The sequence below is a fragment of the Phyllopteryx taeniolatus genome, chromosome 4, assembly GCF_024500385.1.
Source record: "Phyllopteryx taeniolatus isolate TA_2022b chromosome 4, UOR_Ptae_1.2, whole genome shotgun sequence".
NCBI classification, from domain to species: Eukaryota; Metazoa; Chordata; class Actinopteri; order Syngnathiformes; family Syngnathidae; genus Phyllopteryx; species Phyllopteryx taeniolatus.
The window spans coordinates 1,108,546-1,127,136 of record NC_084505.1 but is presented as its reverse complement, the minus strand read 5'-3'; the positions used below and the strand labels follow the sequence as shown (position 1 = coordinate 1,127,136).

The following is an 18,591-nucleotide window of genomic DNA, read 5'->3' as shown; positions in this document are numbered from 1 at the left end:
ATGTTGTTGTGTGACTGGGAGCATTTCCTGCCGACACGCTGCTTATATAGAGGAAAGGCGGACGTGACTGAGGACAGCATGCGGACATTAAAGCGCCGGTATGTGCATTGTGCAAAACGACATCGGTTTGGCTAAGGCCCCCCGAAAATAGCACCTACAAAGAGACACGCTTACGAAGCACAGTTTAAACTGCAAGCTATCAGCTACGCGGGGGAACATGGGAATCGAGCAGCCGTGAGAGAATTCAAGATCAACAAATCCATGGTTCGCAAGTGGAGGAAGCAGGAAAACGAGCTTCGCCAAGTCAAGAAGACGAAGCTGAGTTTCCGCGGAAACAAGGCGAGGCTGCCCGAGTTGGAAGACCAACTTGAGCAATGGATTAATGATCAAAGAACAGCCGGGACAAGCGTCTCTACAGTCACCATTCGACTGAGTGCAATAACTTGGACCTTGCCATTATTCCGGGAGGCTTGACAAAGGAACTCCAACCGCTGGACATCGGTGTAAACAGGGCGTTCAAAGGGAAGTTGTGAGTGGCGTGGGACCCATGTATGACAGATGGCGAACACAGCTTTACTAAGCCTACGAGGCAGCGCCAGATGAGTTATGGCACAATTTGTGAATGGATTGTGGATGCTTGGGCTAACGTGTCTGCTTGCACTGTTGTTCGAGCTTTCGTAAAAGCCGGCATAATTTCTGAGGAGCCGCATGGCAACGAGACTGACTCTGACAATGACGAGACTGGACCTCAAGCAGTTTAGGTTCTGTTCTTTCCCCGTCTTCCTCCAAACACTTTGACCTTGATTCCCAAATTAAAGGCACACTTTATTGGGAAAAGAGGACCTTGAACCCCTGGCCAACAGTCCAATCCTCTTTCTCCATGGCCCAGTTGAGACACTTCCTCAGAATCAGAATCATCTTTATTTGCCAAGTATGTCCAAAATACACAAGGAATTTGTCTCCGGTAGTTGGAGCCGCTCTAGTACAACAGACAGTCAATTTACAGAACACTTTGGAGACAGAGACATTGACAAAAAACAATTGTGCAAAAAGATGCAGAGTCCTCTAGCACTTAGAGCAGTTCGAATGACTAATATTGCAATAGACCGCTGCAATGACCATTGTGCAAGGGGCCCTGAGACTTCAAGGAGTGTATGCGGTTTAAAGTGACGAGTAGTGCAATAATAATTCCTATGTTGGATCTAGCTCAGAAGTGGCTTGACCCGAGGAAACCGACAGTTGTAGCCCATGTCCCGGATGTGTCTGAATGTGGTTGTTTTTGAAGCTGTGACTCCCACCTCATTCCACTCTTTCTGAATCTCTGCTAGATTTTTGAATCTTCTCTGTTTGATAATCTGCTGAAGCCCAAGGGCATCTCTTTTGCTGGCGCATCTTCTCCTGCCACATTTTGTCCTTCCACGAGACTTTCCATTAATATGGTTGGACACAGCACTCTGTGAACAGCCAGCCTCCTTTTTTTGTTCTGTTCAGCTGTTAGGTCAAACAGAATGGAAGATTTCTATCCCTTTTATGCCGGAACAATTTTACTGTGTCACAGGAGTTTTTAAGCTTCTGCTGTGGTTTCTTAGTACAACCCCAATTCCAATGTATGTATATGTGCCCAGATGTGATTAGTGAGAAAAATATATACAGTGAGTGTTGTGAGTGTGTACTAAGTGAGTGATTAAGAGGCATGGCTCCTGCAGTTCGGGCCTATTAGGCCGGATTTGGGCGCTTGTGTAGATGATGTCATCTGAAGAAGGTTACTGAAAGTAAAGTAGTGGTAGGGGAGAGTGTGGCTGGACAGCATAGGATTGTGGTGTGTAAAATGACTGTGGTTGTGGGGAGTAAGATTAAGAAGACAAAGGCAGAGCAGCAAACCATGTGGTGGAAGCTGAAAAGGGAAGAGTGTTGTGCGGCTTTTCGGGAAGAGGTGAAACAGGCTTTCGGTGGACAGGAGGAGCTTCCAGAAGACTGGACCACTACAGTAAAGGTTATCAGAGAGAGGCAGGAGAGTACTTGGTTCTGGTAGGAAAGGGGAGAAGGAGACTTGGTGGAGGAACCTCCACGTACAGGAAATTGTCCTAGGAAAGAGGTTAGCTAAGAAGAAGTCTGACACTGAGAGGACTGAGGAAAGGAGACAAGAATACATTGAGATGCGACGTAGGGCAAAGGTAGAGGTAGCAAAGGCCAAAGAAGAGGCATATGATGACATGTCAGGTTGGACACTGAAGAAGGAGAAAAAGATCTGTTCAGGTTGGCAAGGCAAAGGGCTAGAGATGGGAAGGAATTGCAGCAGGTTAGGGTGATTAAGGATAGAGAGGGAAATGTTCTGACTGGTGCCATTAGTGTGCTGGATAGATAGAAAGAATACTTTGACCAGTTGATGAATGAGGTAAATGAGAGAGGACAAGTCAAAGAGGCAAGTACGGTGGACCAGGAAGTATCGATGATTAGTAAGGGGGAAGTTAGAAAGGCATTCAAGAGGATGAAAATGAAAAGGCAGGTGGTCCTGATTATACACCTGTGGAGGTATAGAAGCATCCAAGAGTGTCAGGTGTGTTATATGACAGAAGAGTCTGTGCTCGGATGAAGGACAAAGTTTATAAGACAGTGATGAGGCCAGCCATGATGTACGGCTTAGAGACAGTGGCACTGAAAAGACAGGTTCTCTCTTGGAGTGACCAGGTTGGATAGGATTGGAAATGAGCTCCTCAGAGGTGAGATGTTTTGGAGACAAAGTTTGAGAGAACAGACTTTGATGGTTTGGACATGTCGAGCAGAGAGATAGTAAGTATATTGGTAGAAGGATGACAAGGATGGAGCTGCCAGGCAAGAGAGCTTGAGGAAGACCAAAGAGAAGGTGAAGTGAGGGAAAACATGAGGGCAATTGGTGTTAGAGAGGAAGGTTGCAGGAGATAGGCTTAAATAGAAAATGATTTCACAGTGGGTGCAAGACACTGTGGCTTGTAGGCCTCTCCAGGTCATTGTCTAACCATTAGTGGCCTACAGCTGGCCATCTAATGGTGAAACTATGAAATTTGGTGAAGGATCGGTGATGATCTGGGGGTGCTTTCGCATTGCTGGAATGGGGAAGATTCATCTTTGCGAGGGACGCATGAATCAAGCCACATCCAAGAAAACTTGCTTCCTTCTGGTTTGACGTTTCCCGACTCTGAGGACTTTTTTTTTTTTACCAGCAGGACAATGCTCCATGCCACACAGCTTGGTCAGTCAAGATGTGGATGAAGGACCGCCAGATCATGACCCTGTCATGGCCAGCGCAATCTCCCGACCTAAACCCCATTGTAAACCTCTTGAATCTTATCACGAGGAAGATGAATCAAACAAACCTGAGCCGTTTGAATTTTTGCGACAGGAGTTGAAAAAGGTCACCCAACAGCATGCCAATACGCATGAAAGCATTGATTAAAAATACATTGTGTTATCCCCCCCAAACATTAATTTCCAAACTCTTCCTAAGTTAAAACATTAGTATTGTCCATCCATCCATCCATTTTCTGAGCCGCTTCTCCTCACTAGGGTCGCGGGCGTGCTGGAGCCTATCCCAGCTATCATCGGGCAAGGCACATACAAATAAACAACCATTCGCACTCACAGTCAAACCTACCGGCAATTTAGAGTTGTCAATCAACCTACCATGCATGTTTTTGGGATGTGGGAGGAAACCGGAGTGCCCGGAGAAAACCCACGCAAGCACGGGGAGAACATGAAAACTCCACACAGGTGGGGCCGGGGATTGAACCCCAGTCCTCAGAACTGTGAGGCAGACGCTCTAGCCAGTCGAGCACCGTGCCGCCACATTAGTATTGTGATGTTTCAAAATAAATATTAACTTTTCTCGTCCTTGTCAAGTCAGTGTTTTGTATCACTGCAGGGTTTTAATACTAGACATGGGAAGACCAGAGAGCAGCACGTCAGAATAGTGGAGGCGAGACGTACAAATGCGTGGACTAACATCTTTGCGTCACTAGCGGATAGGACGGGCCATGTCGTCGTGATATTGCGAAGATGACAAAACGCATTTTTGGTAATATTCTTCGTACTTTTAAAAGGTGAGAGTTGAGTCAATATAATATGACAATCAGGTCTCAATTGTATTAACTGAGTAAGTAAAAGTGTTACATTTTCAAGATAAAGATGTTTGAAAGTTAGATTCAGATATAAAATAAGACATTAAATTGAAAGCTTGAGTTAAAAGCATTTTTTGATGAAAAAACATCCAGACTTTCAATATTGTCAACAATTAGACTGCGGAATACAAATTAAATGAGGAAATGTCTTCACTTTCCGCCATCTACTGTGTGTCAGGCTGTGAAATTGGCTGAAAATACATGTTTTCATCAGAAAACAAGCCAATAATTACTACTGAGTCAATTTTGCGGGATTTTTTTTTTTATACAGACCTCATTTTTTAAATCCAGAACTACGGAATAAGTGCCAATATTTTCACCATTAATAAGGTCCTTTTAGCCAGCGTGAACTAATGGGTACAATGGAAACACAAACCATATGGGCCACAGGAACCTTTTTCTGCCAGGAACTTAAAGTTCCTGGGCTGGTTGGTGGGAAAGCCCCTCTTGTTTTTGTAGTGTTTTCAATTGAATAGGGCTTGAAAATGATTTTCAAATCATTATATTCTGTTTTTATTTGTTTTTCACAATGTCCCAACTTTATTAAATTGGGGCTTGTATGTTCTTTTTTACAGAACAATTTTGTTTTATTTTCTAAATTAGTTTTGGATCAAGTTGAATGCAAAAGTCGCACTGTAAATATTGCAAAATCTTAGTTGCCAAAGTGCTATATATTGCAAAACTGAACCAGTGAAAAAAAATCTGAACCTGGTGGATTAAAAGAGGGCTGATATCCTTGCAGAAATGATGAAAGGTAGAAGCTCTCCTTTAACTGTTATCAGTATCAATGTTTAAAGTTATCAGTTGGGCTTAAAACCCTATTTAATTTTCTCTGTACCGGTACCAGAAATAGTAAAACTGGACAATTTCCTAAGGTATGCTGATATCTACTACTAGTATATAAAAGAGTATGCTTAAAACATTTGGTTAAAAAAATCATTTCTTCTAATTGTGTCTGCAGCCACACAGAGAAAAAGGGTAAGAATACAACGAGGAGGATGCCACTCTTCCCGGAGGGGATTTCGTACCAACAGGAGAGGACTTCTCAAAGGAGGATCGACCCACAGAGGAAGCAGTGAGGGTCCTGTGACTCCTGGTACTCATTCCATCCTCAAGGTCAAGGCTGGTAGGAGGAGAGGGGTGAGATTAAGGGGTGGTTCAAGGATGCAGCAAAGAGGCGCTTCTACTGAGGAATCTGATGGTGATGAAGAGGAAGATGATGACAGTGGAAACGGAGACCAAGATCAGCATCCTCACCAGTATAATAGGAGGTCCAGGACTGATGATGATGAAGATGAGGACAGTGAAAAACATGAGTTTGACCCAGAGGATGAGGACATGGAACTAGAAGATGAAGAGCAGGAAGGACCCTGGGATTCTGACCCAGAACCTCCAGTGCTCTTGATGTCGGATCTGAATGATGACATACTTTGCGGCTCCTACCTGACTGTGACTCTACAACATCCCACCAAGACCAATAAACAATCTGGTAGGTACAACAACCCTAAAATAAAAAGGAATTATTTTCTGAACAAATGCATCAAGTACCAGTTCAGCAGGCATATAGGTGCATCTCAATCAATTAGAATATCATGGAAAGCTTGATTGTTTTCAGTAGTTCCATTATAAAAGTGAAACTCATATGGATTCAATCCGCAAGTACTGCAATATTTAAATATTTTATGATCCTGAAGATTATAGTTTATGGCTAATAAAAACTCCAAATTCACCATTTAAAATTATTTATACAACGTAAGAACCAGTCAAAATTATTTTGAATACATGTTGCCCTTGCGGCACGGTGGACGACTGGTTAGAGCGTCAGCCTCACACTTCTGAGGACCCGGGTTCAATCCCCGGCCCCGCCTGTTTGGAGTTTGCATGTTCTCCCCGTGCCTGCGTGTGTTTTCTCCGGGCACTCCGGTTTCCTCCCACATCCCAAAAACATGCATTAATTGGAGACTCTAAATTGCCCGTAGGTGTGAATGTGAGTGCGGATGGTTGTTTGTTTCTATGTGCCCTGCGATTGGCTGGCAACCAGTTCAGGGTGTACCCCGCCTCCTGCCTGATGACAACTGGGATAGGCTCCAGCACGCCCACGACCCTAGTGAGGAGAAGTGGCTCAGAAAATGGATGGATGGATGGACATGTTGCCCTTCTCAAATGTATGGCTATGGCTATGTTAGGCTATGGCTATGTCTATGGAGGACTGCTAAGCTACCACAGCCTCCTGTACTGCTTTGCAATGCCCGAAAATTGAGGAACAGGCTGGATGAGCTCCACACCAAAGGAGGGCTGCAACTAACTATTTTGATGATCGATTAATCAGTTGATAATTTTTTTCGATTAATTGATGAATTGGCAAAAAAATTTAATTCCATCCCTTCATTCAAACAGGACATTTCACATTTGTAAAAGTGCATTTCCACGTATAATATGGGATTTATCAACTTGTACGTATAAATGGTGGGAGCGAAGTTTAGGGGAGCATTTTGTTTGTGTGTGTGCTTGTGTATTATGATTTTAATTTACCTTTATTATTTTGTTTATTGGTGATTATACAGTGCCGTGAAAAAGTATTGGCCCACTTCTCAAATTCTTATGGTTTTGCATAGTTTCCCCACTTAAATGTTTTAGATCCTCAAACAAATATTTAAATATGAGTAAAATATAACCTTAACTTAAAATGCTGTTTTTAAATGGTGATTTCATTTATTAAGGAAAAACCATGCCACTACATTTCACTTGGATTCAAGTATGGACTTTGACTTGGCCACTTCAAAACCTTTTTTTTTTATTTTTTATTTTTTATTTTTTTTTAAAAGACATTCAGAAGTTGACTTATGTGTTTTGGATCGTTATCATGCTGCAGAACCTAAGCGCGCATCAGCTTGAGGTCACAAACTGATGGCTGAACATTCTTCTTCAGGATTTTCTGTGAACAAACAGAATTTATGGTTCCATCAATCACAGCAAGTTGTCCTGGTCTTGAATGACTGAAGCAGCCCAAGACCATCACACCACCACCACCATGTTTGACTGTTGGTACGATGTTCTTTTTCTGAAATACTGTGCTATTATGCCAGACATAATTCGACATACACCTTTCAAAAAGCTAAACTTTCATCTCGTCAGTCCATAATATTCTCCCAAAAGAGGCGTCATTCAGATTTTTTTTTTTTTTTTATTTTTTTATTTTTTTTTTTTTTTTTTGCAGAATTAAGACAAGCCTTTATTCTTTTTTGTTAGCAGTGGTTTTCACCTTGGAACTTCCCCAGTCTCTTCCTTATTGTTAACTGAGTTTGGTAAAGCCTGCAGTCCTTCAGATGTTGTCCTGAGTTCCTTTGTGGCCTCGTGGATGAGTTATCGTCTCATTGCTGTTCTCTTGGCGTAATCTTTGTATGCCGGCCACTCCTGGGAAGGTTCACCACTCTTCCGTGTTTTCTCCATGTGAGGACAATAGCTCTCCCTATGGTTCGCCTGGAATCCTAAAGCTTTACAAATGGCTTTTGTCACCCTTTCCAGACTGATTGATCAATTACATTATTTCTCAACTGTTCTGGAATTTCTTTGGATCATGTCATTTTGTTGCAGCTTGTTTAGATCTTTTGTCCGACTGGATTTTGTCGGGACAGATTCTGGCTGACTGAATTGAACAGGTCTGGAGGTAATCAGGCTTGGGGGTGATCAGTGGAAAATTAACTAAAAATGGGCATTAGCCACAATTCATGTTTTAACAAGGGGGTAATTACTTTTTACACACACAGCCAGGTAACTTCGAATATTTCTTTTCCCTTAAGTTAAATAATTTAAAAACAGCATTGGGTTATATTTGTCAATTTATATTTGTTTGATGATCTTAAACATTCAAGTGGGGAAAATCTGCAAAATATAAGAATTTGAGAAGGAGGCCAAAACTTTTCCACGACGCTGTATCTACTGTATGTGTCAGAGGTCCATTCATCCTTGCATCCGTTTTCTATTGCTTATCCGAGGTCTGGTCGCGGGGGCAGTAGCTTTAGCAGGGACGCCCAGACTTCTCTCTCCCCAGCCACTTCATCCAGCTCTTCTGAGGGGATCCAGAGGCATTCCCAGGCCAGCCGAGAGACGTAGTCTCTCCAGCGTGTCCTGGGTCGTCCCCGGGGTCTCCTGGTGGGACGTGCCCGGAACACCTCACCAGGGAGACGTCCGGGAGGCATCCGAATCAGCTGCCCCAGCCACCTCATCTGGCTCCTCAATGTGGAGGAGCAGCGGCTCGACTCTGAGTTCCTCCCAGATGACTGAGCTTCTCACCCTATTTCTAAGGGAGAGCCCGGACACCCTGCGGAGGAAACTCATTTCGGCCACTTGTATCCGTGATCTTGTTTTTTCGGTCACGACCCACAGCTCGTGACCATAGGTGAGGGTAGGTACGTAGATCAACCGGTAAATCGAGAGCTTCGCCTTTCGGCTAAGCTCCCTCTTTACCACAACGGACCGATACAAAGTCCGCATCACTGCAGACGCTGCATCGATCCGCCTGTCGGTCTCCCGTTCCATTCTTCCCTCATTCGTGAACAAGATCCCAAGATATTTGAACTCCTCCACTAGGGGCAGGATCTTATCCTCGACCTGGAGAGGGCACTCCACCCTTTTCCGACTGAGGACCATGGTCTCAGATTTGGAGGTGCTGATACTCATCCCAGCCGCTTCACACTCGGCTCGAAACCGCTCCAGTGAGAGTTGATGAAACCAACGGCTTGATGAAACCAACAGGACCACATCGTCTGCAAAAAGCAGAGATGCAAATTCTGAGGCCACCAAACCAGACCCCCTCTACACCTCGGCTGCGTCTAGAAATTCTGTCCATAAAAGTTATGAATAGAATCGGTGACACAGGGGAGGTTTGCCGGAGTCCAATCCTCACCGGAAACGAGTCCGACTTACTGCCGACAATGCGGACCAAACTCTGACACCGGTCGTACAGGGACCAAACAGCCCGTATCAGGGGGTTTGGTACCCCATACTCCCGAAGCACCCCCCACAGAACTCCCAAGGGACATGGTCGAACGCCTTCTCCAAGTCCACAAAACACATGTAGATTGGTTGGGCGAACTCCCATGAACCCTCCAGGACCCTGCCAAGGGTGTAGAGCTGGTCCAGTGTTCGACGGCCAGGACGATAACCACACTGCTCCTCCTGAATCTGAGATTCGACTTCCCAACGGACCCTCCTCTCCAGCACCCCTAAATAGACCTTACCAGGGAGGCTAAGGAGTTTGATCCCCCTGTAGTTGGAACACCCCCACCCCTTCTTAAAAAGGGGGACCACCACCCTAGTCTGCCAATCCACGTCTCACTGTCATTGCCCACGTGAGCACATTGAAGTCCCCCAGCAGAACGATAGAGTCCCCAGCAGGAGCGCTCTCCAGCACCCCCTCTAAGGACTTCAAAAAGGGTGGGTACTCTGAACAGCTGTTTGGTGCATCGGCATAAACAACAGTCAGGACCCGTCCCACCACCCGAAGGCGGAGGGAGGCTACCCTCTCGTCCACCGGGGTGAACCCCAACGTACAGGCGCCGAGCTGGGGGCCAATAAGTATGCCTACACTTACTTCGGCCACCGCCCAGCTCACACTGCACCCGACCCCTATGGCCCCTCCCACAGGTGGTGAGCCTATGGGAAGGGGGACCCACGTTACCCTTGCGGGCTGTGCCCCATGGGTGCAGGCACGGCCACCAGGCGCTCGCCTTCGAGCCCCACCTCCAGGCCTGGCTCTAGAGGGCGGCCCCGGTGACACGTGTCCGGGCAAGGGAAACGTCCATCCATTAAAATCTTTCATCATAGGGGTCTTTTTGTTGTGCTTTGTCTGGTCCCTTACCTAGGACTTGTTTGCCATGGGTGACCCTACCAGGGTCGTGAAGCCCCAGACAACTTAGCTCCTCGGATCATTGGGACACACAAACCCCTCCACCACGATAAAGTGACGGCTTCCAGGAGGAAGTGTGTGTCAAAGGTGTGGATTCGAATCATATGACTTTGACTCCATTCTGACTCAAGTCATAAATTTGGTGACTTAAGACTTGAGACAATATGTAATGTGTGAATGATAGTTTGCCTATATGTGTCCTGCAATTGGCTGGTGACCAGTTCAGGGTGTACCCAGGCTCTAGCCCAGAGTTAGCTGAGATAGGCGCCAACAGGCCCACGACCCAAGTGAGGATAAGCGGTATGGAAAATGGATGGATGGACTTCCAACTTGACTGGCCTGAGGTTCCGCCTGTGCGCTCGAGACCTGCGTTGGATAAGTCACAGGAGTTGACAAGACCAGAAAAAACACTTCAGCCGCTTCTGTCCTGAGGAAGTAATGGTACTTTTACACCGTTACAATGATCTAAATGTCGCTTGCTACTTTTAGTTAACAATTATTGCTTATCTATCAACTATTTCGTGCTCGCGACTACGACTTTGACTTTCGCATCAGGCGCTGTTTGCGCCAATCCAATTTAAGCGCTAGTGACTTTAAAGTCTAGTTCACCAATCAAACGACACAAGAAAGTCACATGACCTCACATAACGTCTTCTATTGGGCTTCCCCGGCATAGGTATTAACACTAGATAAGCCAGCCCGGCTGATTGTCGTGCCGTGTTAGGGAAGGTCGTCGTTACGATGAAGGCAACGACGCGCGACTCGTGTTTACATTTTGACGGACAAAAACAACAGCTTTCTTTGAGTATTTGTCTGGCACTGTATGCCCAAACGTGGATATTTCAGCTCACTTGAAACTTTAGAAAACACCGTGCAGTAAATTGCAAATGTTTTTTTGGTAGTTTTGACTGTGCATACATACACACACACACACACAGCACTCAGTATTTGAGTAATTATTTCACTGTGTACCTTTTACTCTTACGTAATTTTTTGGACAACTTTTTACTTTTACTTGAGTCACATTATTGTCAAGTAATAGTACAATGAGTATATTGAGTACAATATTTGGCTACTCGACCTACCTCTGGAGCGGATATCCTCTATTGTTAGTTACTCTTACGTTTAAGCAACATTTTTGCTCATCAGATCAGTCCATGTCGTATTTGTTGCACTGATCTTTTCTATTTTCGTGTTGAGGTGCTGCGGGTTGTGGCCCTGGTTGTGGTCCCAGCGGAACCGCGACGCACACGTAACTTCGGCAACGAGAATTGATCCGCTAGTACATTTTGTATTAATTAGGAAACGCACTTACAATTATCTAATTAGTTTACGGATGTTAATGTTAAATTTATGAAGCGACGGAGCGATGTTAGGGATTATGTCACAACACAGAATGAACTCACTTCAAATTCAGAAATGGCCAATAAAAACTGACAAATATTGTACTTATTTTCCTGGAGTTTGCATTTCGGATTAGACTTTGAATCAGAATCATCTTTATTTGCCAAGTATGTCCAAAAAAAACACAAGGAATTTGTCTCCGGTAGTTGGAGCCGCTCTAGTACGACAACAGACAGTCAATTGACAGAGAACGCTTTTGAGACATAAAGACATTGAGAAAAACAGTCACTGAGCAATAAAGTTGGTAATAGTGAAAAATGAAGTGAAACAGACAATGATTTTAGTCAATTCTCTTCCAGAATGAGAGTGCTTAAAGAGGTTTCATGCCTAGAAAGAGTACCACAGATGCATTATTTGCCTATTAGGATGTTGATGGAAAAGTACAGAGAAGGTCCAAAAAAGCTACATTGTGTCTTTGTGGAGCTAGAGAAAGCCTATGACAGAGTACACAGAGAGGATCTGTGGTACTGCATGCAGAGGTCTGGAGTGGCAGAGAAGTATGTTAGAATAATACAGGACATGTACGAGGGCAGCAGAACAGTGGTGAGGTGTGCTGTAGGTGTGACGAAGAATTTAAGGTGGAGGTGGAATTGCATCAGGGATCAGCCCTGAGCCCCTTCCTATTTGCAGTGGTGATGGATAGGCTGACAGATAAGACTTGAATACTCGTGGACCATGATGTTTGTAGATGACGTGATCTGCAGTGAAAGCAGGGAGCAGGTGCAGGAACAGTTAGAAAGATGGAGGCATGCACTGGAAAGGAGAGGAATGAAGATTAGCCGAAGTAAGACAGAATATATATGCATAAATGAGAGGGGTGGAGGGGGAAGAGTGAGGCTACAGGGAGAAGAGATAGCAAGGGTGGAGGACTTTAAATACTTGAGGTCAACAGTCCAGAGCAATGGTGCGGTGTGGTCAGGAAGTGAAGAAACGGGTCCAAGCAGGATGGAACGGGTGGAGGAAGGTGTCAGGTGTGTTATGCGACATAAGTGTCTCTGCTAGGATGAAGGGCAAAGTTTATAAGACAGTGTTGAGGCCAGCCATGATGTACGGATTAAAGACAGTGGCACTGAAGAGAGAACAGGAAGCAGAGCTGGAGGTGGCGGAAATGAAGATGTTGAGGTTCGCTCTTGGAGTGACCAGGTTGGATAAAATTTGAAATATGCTCATCAGAGAGACAGCCAAGGTTAGATGTTTCAAAGTTAGAGCAGACTTCAATGGTTTGGGCACGTCCAGAGGAGAGAGAGTGAGTATATTGGTAGAAGGATGATGAGGATGGAGCTGCCAGGCCAGAGAGCCAGAGGAAGAACAAAGAGAAGGTTGATGGCTGTTGTGAGGGAAGACATGAGGGTAGTTGGTGTTCGAGAGGAGAATGCAGGAGATAGGGTTACATGGAAAAGGATGACACACTGCGGCGACCCCTAACGGGACAAGCCGAAAGGAAAAGAAGAAGAGTGCTTAAAGAGATGTGTAAATTACCCATGCCATTGGCACTAACACAGCCCCATACCATCACAGATGCTGGCTTTTGAACTTTGCGTCCATAACAGTCCGGATGGTTCTTTTCGTCTTTGGCCCGGAGGACACAACGTCCACAATTTCCAAAAACAATTTGAAATGTGGACTCCTCGGGCCACAGAACACTTTTCCACTTTGCATCAGTCCATCTAAGATGAGCTCGGGCCCAGAGAAGCTGGCGGCCTTTCTGGGTGTTGTTGATAAATGGCTTTTGCTTTGCATAGTAGAGTTTCAAGTTGGACTTACAGATGTAGCGCCGAACTGTCTTTACTAACATTGGTTTTCTGAAGTGTTCCTGAGCCCATTTGGGGATATACTTTACACGTTGATGTCGGTTTTTGATGCAGTGCCGCCTGAGTGATCGCAGGTCACGGGCATTCAATGTTGGTTTTCGGCCTTGCCGCTTACATGCAGTGATTTCTCCAGATTCTCTGAACCTTTTGATGGTATTATGGACTGTAGATGATGAAATTCCTAAATTCCTTGCAATTGAACGTTGAGGAACATTGTCCTTAAACTGTTCGACTATTTTCTCACGCACTTGTTCACAAAGAGGTGAACCTCGCCCCATCTTTGCTTGTTAATGACTGAGAAATTCAGGGAAGCTCCTTTTATACCCAATCATGGCACCCACCTGTTCACAATTAGCCTGTTCACCTGTGGGATGTTCCAAACAGGATGATTCCTCAAATTTCTGTCTTTTTTGCCACCTGTCCCAGCTTTTTTGGAACGTGTTGCTGTCATAAAATTCTAAGTTAATGATTATTTGCTAAAAACAATAAAGTTTATCAGTTTGAACATTAAATATCTTGTCTTTGTAGTGTCCATCCATCCATCCATTTTCTGAACCGCTTCTCCGCACTAGGGTCGCGGGCGTGCTGGAGCCTATCCCAGCTATCATTGGGCGGGAGGCGGGGTACACCCTGAACTGGTTGCCAGCCAATCGTAGTAGTGTATTCAATTAAATATAGGTTGAACTTCATTGGAATTGGGGTTGTACAACCAACCATCCCCCAACCGGAGAACAATAAAGGACTGGCTGACGACTTGAACACCATTCTACTGCACTTTTGAAAAGGATACTTTCACACCCCACACCCACCCAGCTGCACCACCGACTACCATCACACCTCTGACGCCCCCTTCTGCCTTGACCATCAATAAACAGGATCCATCCATCCATCCATCCATTCTCTACCGCTTATCCGGGTCGGGTCGCGGGGGCAGTAGCTTCAGCAGGGACGCCCAGACTACCCTCTCCCCAGCCACTTCATCCAGCTCTTCCGGGGGGATCCCGAGGCGTTCCCAGGCCAGCCGAAGGATGTAGTCTCTCCAGCGCGTCCTGGGTCGTCCCCGGGGTCTCCTCCCGGTGGGACATGCCCGGAACACCTCACCAGGGAGGCGTCCGGGAGGCATCCGAATCAGATGCCCCAGCCACCTCATCTGGCTCCTCTCAATGCGGAGGAGTAGCGGCTCTACTCTGAGATCCTCTCGGATGACCGAGCTTCTCACCCTATCTCTAAGGGAGAGCCCGGACACCCTGCGGAGGAAACTCATTTCGGCCGCTTGTATCCGGGATCTTGTTCTTTCGGTCACGACCCACAGCTCATGACCATAGGTGAGGGTAGGAACGAAGATCGACCGGTAAATTGAGAGCTTCGCCTTTCGGCTTAGCTCTTTCTTTACCACAACGGACCGATACAAAGTCCGCATCACTGCAGACGCTGCACCGATCCGCCTGTCGATCTCCCGTTCCATTCTTCCCTCACTCGTGAACAAGACCCCAAGATACTTGAATTCCTCCACTTGGGGCAGGATCTCATCCCCGACCTGGAGATGGCATGCCACCCTTTCCCGACTGAGGACCATGGTCTCAGATTTGGAGGTGCTGATTCTCATCCCAGCCGCTTCACACTCGGCTGCGAACTGCTCCAATGAGAGTTGGAGGTCACGGCTTGATGAAGGCGGGGACCTTGGCGATCCGATCCCCGGCTACAGAAGCTGGCTCTAGGGACGTGGAATGTCACCTCTCTGGCAGGGAAGGAGCCCGAGCTGGTGTGTGAGGTCGAGAAGTTCCGACTCGATATAGTCGGACTCGCCTCCACACACACCTGGGGCTCTGGTACCAGTCCTCTCGAGAGGGGTTGGACTCTCTTCCACTCTGGAGTTGCCCATGGTGAGAGGCGCCGAGCAGGTGTGGGTATACTTATTGCCCCCCGGCTCGGCGCCTGTACGTTGGGGTTCACCCCGGTGGACGAGAGGGTAGCCTCCCTCCGCCTTCGGGTGGGGGGACGGGTCCTGACTGTTGTTTGTGCCTATGCACCAAACAGCAGTTCAGAGTACCCACCCTTTTTGGAGTCCTTGGAGGGGGTGCTGGAGAGCGCTCCCGCTGGGGACTCCATTGTTCTGTTGGGGGACTTCAATGCTCACGTTGGCAATGACAGTGAGACCTGGAAGGGCGCGATTGGGAGGAACGGCCCCCCCGATCAGAACCCGAGCGGTGTTCTGTTATTGGACTTCTGTGCTCGTCACGGATTGTCCATAACGAACACCATGTTCAAGCATAAAGGTGTCCACACGTGCACTTGGCACCAGGACACCCTAGGTCGCAGTTCGATGATCGACTTTGTGGTCGTGTCATCGGACTTGCGGCCGCATGTCTTGGACACTCGGGTGAAGAGAGGGGCGGAGCTGTCAACTGATCACCACCTGGTGGTGAGTTGGCTCCGATGGTGGGGGAAGATGCCGGTCCGACGTGGCAGGCCCAAACGTATTGTGAGGGTCTGCTGGGAACGTCTGGCAGAATCCCCTGTCAGAAGGAGTTTTAACTCCCACCTCCGACAGAACTTTGCTCATGTTCCGGGGGAGGCGGGGGACATCGAGTCCGAGTGGACCATGTTCCGCGCCTCCATTGCTGAGGCGGCCGACCGGAGCTGTGGCCGTAAGGTGGTCGGTGCCTGTCGTGGCGGCAATCCCCGAACCCGTTGGTGGACACCAACGGTGAGGGATGCCGTCAAGCTGAAGAAGGAGTCCTATCGGGCCTTTTTGGCCTGTGGGACTCCTGAGGCAGCTGATGGGTACCGGCTGGCCAAGCGGAATGCAGCTCTGGTGGTCGCTGAAGCAAAAACCCGGGCATGGGAGGAGTTCGGTGAGGCCATGGAGAAAGACTTCCGGACGGCTTCGAGGAAATTCTGGTCCACCATCCGACGTCTCAGGAGAGGAAAGCAGTGCACCACCAACACTGTGTATAGTGGAGATGGGGCGCTGCTGACCTCGACTCGGGACGTTGTGAGTCGGTGGGGAGAATACTTTGAAGACCTCCTCAATTCCACCGACACGCCTTCCCATGGGGAAGCAGAGTGTGGGTTCTCTGAGGCGGGCTCTCCTATCTCTGGGTTTGAGGTCACCGAGGTGGTTAAAAAGCTCCTCGGTGGCAGGGCCCCGGGGGTGGATGAGATTCGTCCGGAGTTCCTAAAGGCTCTGGATGTTGTGGGGCTGTCCTGGTTGACACGCCTCTGCAACATCGCGTGGACATCGGGGACAGTGCCTCTGGATTGGCAGACTGGGGTGGTGGTCCCCCTTTTTAAGAAGGGGGACCGGAGGGTGTGTTCCAACTACAGGGGGATCACACTCCTCAGCCTCCCTGGTAAGGTCTATTCAGGGGTGCTGGAGAGGAGGGTCCGTCGGGAAGTCGAATCTCAGATTCAGGAGGAGCAGTGTGGTTTTCGTCCTGGCCGTGGAACAGTGGACCAGCTCTACACCCTCGGCAGGGTCCTCGAGGGTGCATGGGAGTTCGCCCAACCAGTCTACATGTGTTTTGTGGACTTGGAGAAGGCGTTCGACCGTGTCCCTCGGGGAGTCCTGTGGAGAGTGCTTCGGGAGTATGGGGTACCGAACCCCCTGATACGGGCTGTTCGGTCCCTGTACGACCGGAGTCAGAGTTTGGTCCGCATATCCGGCAGTAAGTCGAACTCGTTCCCGGTGAGGGTTGGACTCCGCCAAGGCTGCCCTTTGTCGCCGATTCTGTTCATAACTTTTATGGACAGAATTTCTAGGCGCAGCCGAGGCGTAGAGGGGGTCCGGTTTGGTGGCAATAAACAGGATGTGAGACATATCTTCAAACAACAAAAGATGAACAAAGCGGAGGGACCACACCTTGTCCCCCCATCCTGCCTCAAAATCTGCGCGGACAAGCTCGCTCCAGTCTTCACACACATCTTCAAAAGTTCTCTGGAACTGTGTGTATCATCCTATTCAGAATCAGAATCATCTTTATTTGCCAAGTATGTCCAAAAACACACAAGGAATTTGTCTCCGGTATTTTGAGCCGCTCTAGTACGACAATAGAGACACTTTGGAGACAGAAAGACATTGACCAAAAAAAAAAAACAGTCACTGAGCAGTAAAGGGTTGCTAGTTATCTGGTAATGCCGGTACATTTTTTATTTTTTTTTAATTTTTTTTTTTTTGACAATTGTGCAAAAAGATGCAGAGTCCTCTAGCACTTAGAGCAGTTCGAATGACTAATATTGCAATAGTCCGGTGCAATGACCATTGTGCAAAGGGCGCTGAGACTTCAAGGAGTGTATGCGGTTTAAAGTGACGAGTAGTGCGATAGTCTGGGACAATGTTGGTTGTGCAAATGTTGCAGATACTCCTCAATCAGTGTGCAAATGGAGCAGATGCTACTCTGGCATGAGTGGCCAGTATATGCAAATAGTGCAGCATGGCGAGATAACTACAGTGAGTGCACGAGTAATACATAATTGGCCCCACAGAAATGTGACAACAAACTCAAGTCAAAAAATTGCCAGCATGTTGTCATGAAATTGTAGGTTAGGTGTTTAAGAAGTTGATCGCTAGAGGGAAGAAGCTGTTGGAATGTCTGCTAGTTCTAGTTTACATTGATCGGTAGCGCCTACCTGAGGGAAGGAGCTGGAAGAGCCGGTGACCGGGGTGCGGAGGGTCCGAGAGGATTTTGCACGCTTTTGTCTTAGTTCTGGCAGCGTGCAAGTCCTCAATGGTGGGTAGGGGGGTACCGACAATCCTTTCAGCAGTTTTGATTGTCCGTTGCAGTCGGAGTTTGTCCTTTTTTGTAGCAGCACCAAACCAGACTGTGATGGAAGAACACAGGACTGATTCGATGACTGCTGTGTAGAACTGTCTCAGCAGCTCCGGTGGCAGGTCGTGCTTTCTCAGAAGCCGCAGGAAGTACATCCTCTGCTGGGCCTTTTTGAGGACGGAGTTGATGTTGGTCGCCCACTTCAGGTCCTGAGAGACTGTAATTCCCAGGAACTTGAAGGTTTCGACGGTTGACACAAGGCAGCTGGAGAACGTGAGGGGCAGCTGTGGCGAAGGATGCCTCCTGAAGTCCACGATCATCTCTACAGTCTTGAGCATGTTCAGCTCCAGGTTGTGTCGGCCGCACCACAGCTCCAGCCGCTCCGCTTCCTGTCGATATGCAGACTCGTCACCGTCCTTGATGAGGCCGATGACAGTGGTGTCATCTGCAAACTTCAGAAGTTTGACAGTCTGGTGCGCTGAGGTGCAGTCGTTCATGTAGAGAGAGAAGAGCAGAGAGAGAGAGAGCGCTTGACCATCATCGCA

At 47.4% G+C, this 18,591-nt stretch overlaps 1 protein-coding gene across 5 annotated transcripts in view; it reads left to right on the top strand.

Annotated features, from left to right (window-relative positions):
- The window catches only part of kdm2aa (lysine (K)-specific demethylase 2Aa), a 197,333-nt gene that overhangs the window by 136,961 nt on the left and 41,781 nt on the right, over window positions 1–18,591 (top strand). For 3 of the 5 annotated variants that reach the window (XM_061772016.1, XM_061772017.1, XM_061772019.1), the window contains one exon: window positions 5,116–5,643. The exons of the other annotated variants lie outside the window; for them this stretch is intronic. In XM_061772016.1, coding sequence (XP_061628000.1) covers window positions 5,116–5,643 — 528 coding nt within the window. The remainder of the gene's footprint in view (window positions 1–5,115; window positions 5,644–18,591) is intronic. 5 annotated transcript variants of the gene reach the window in all.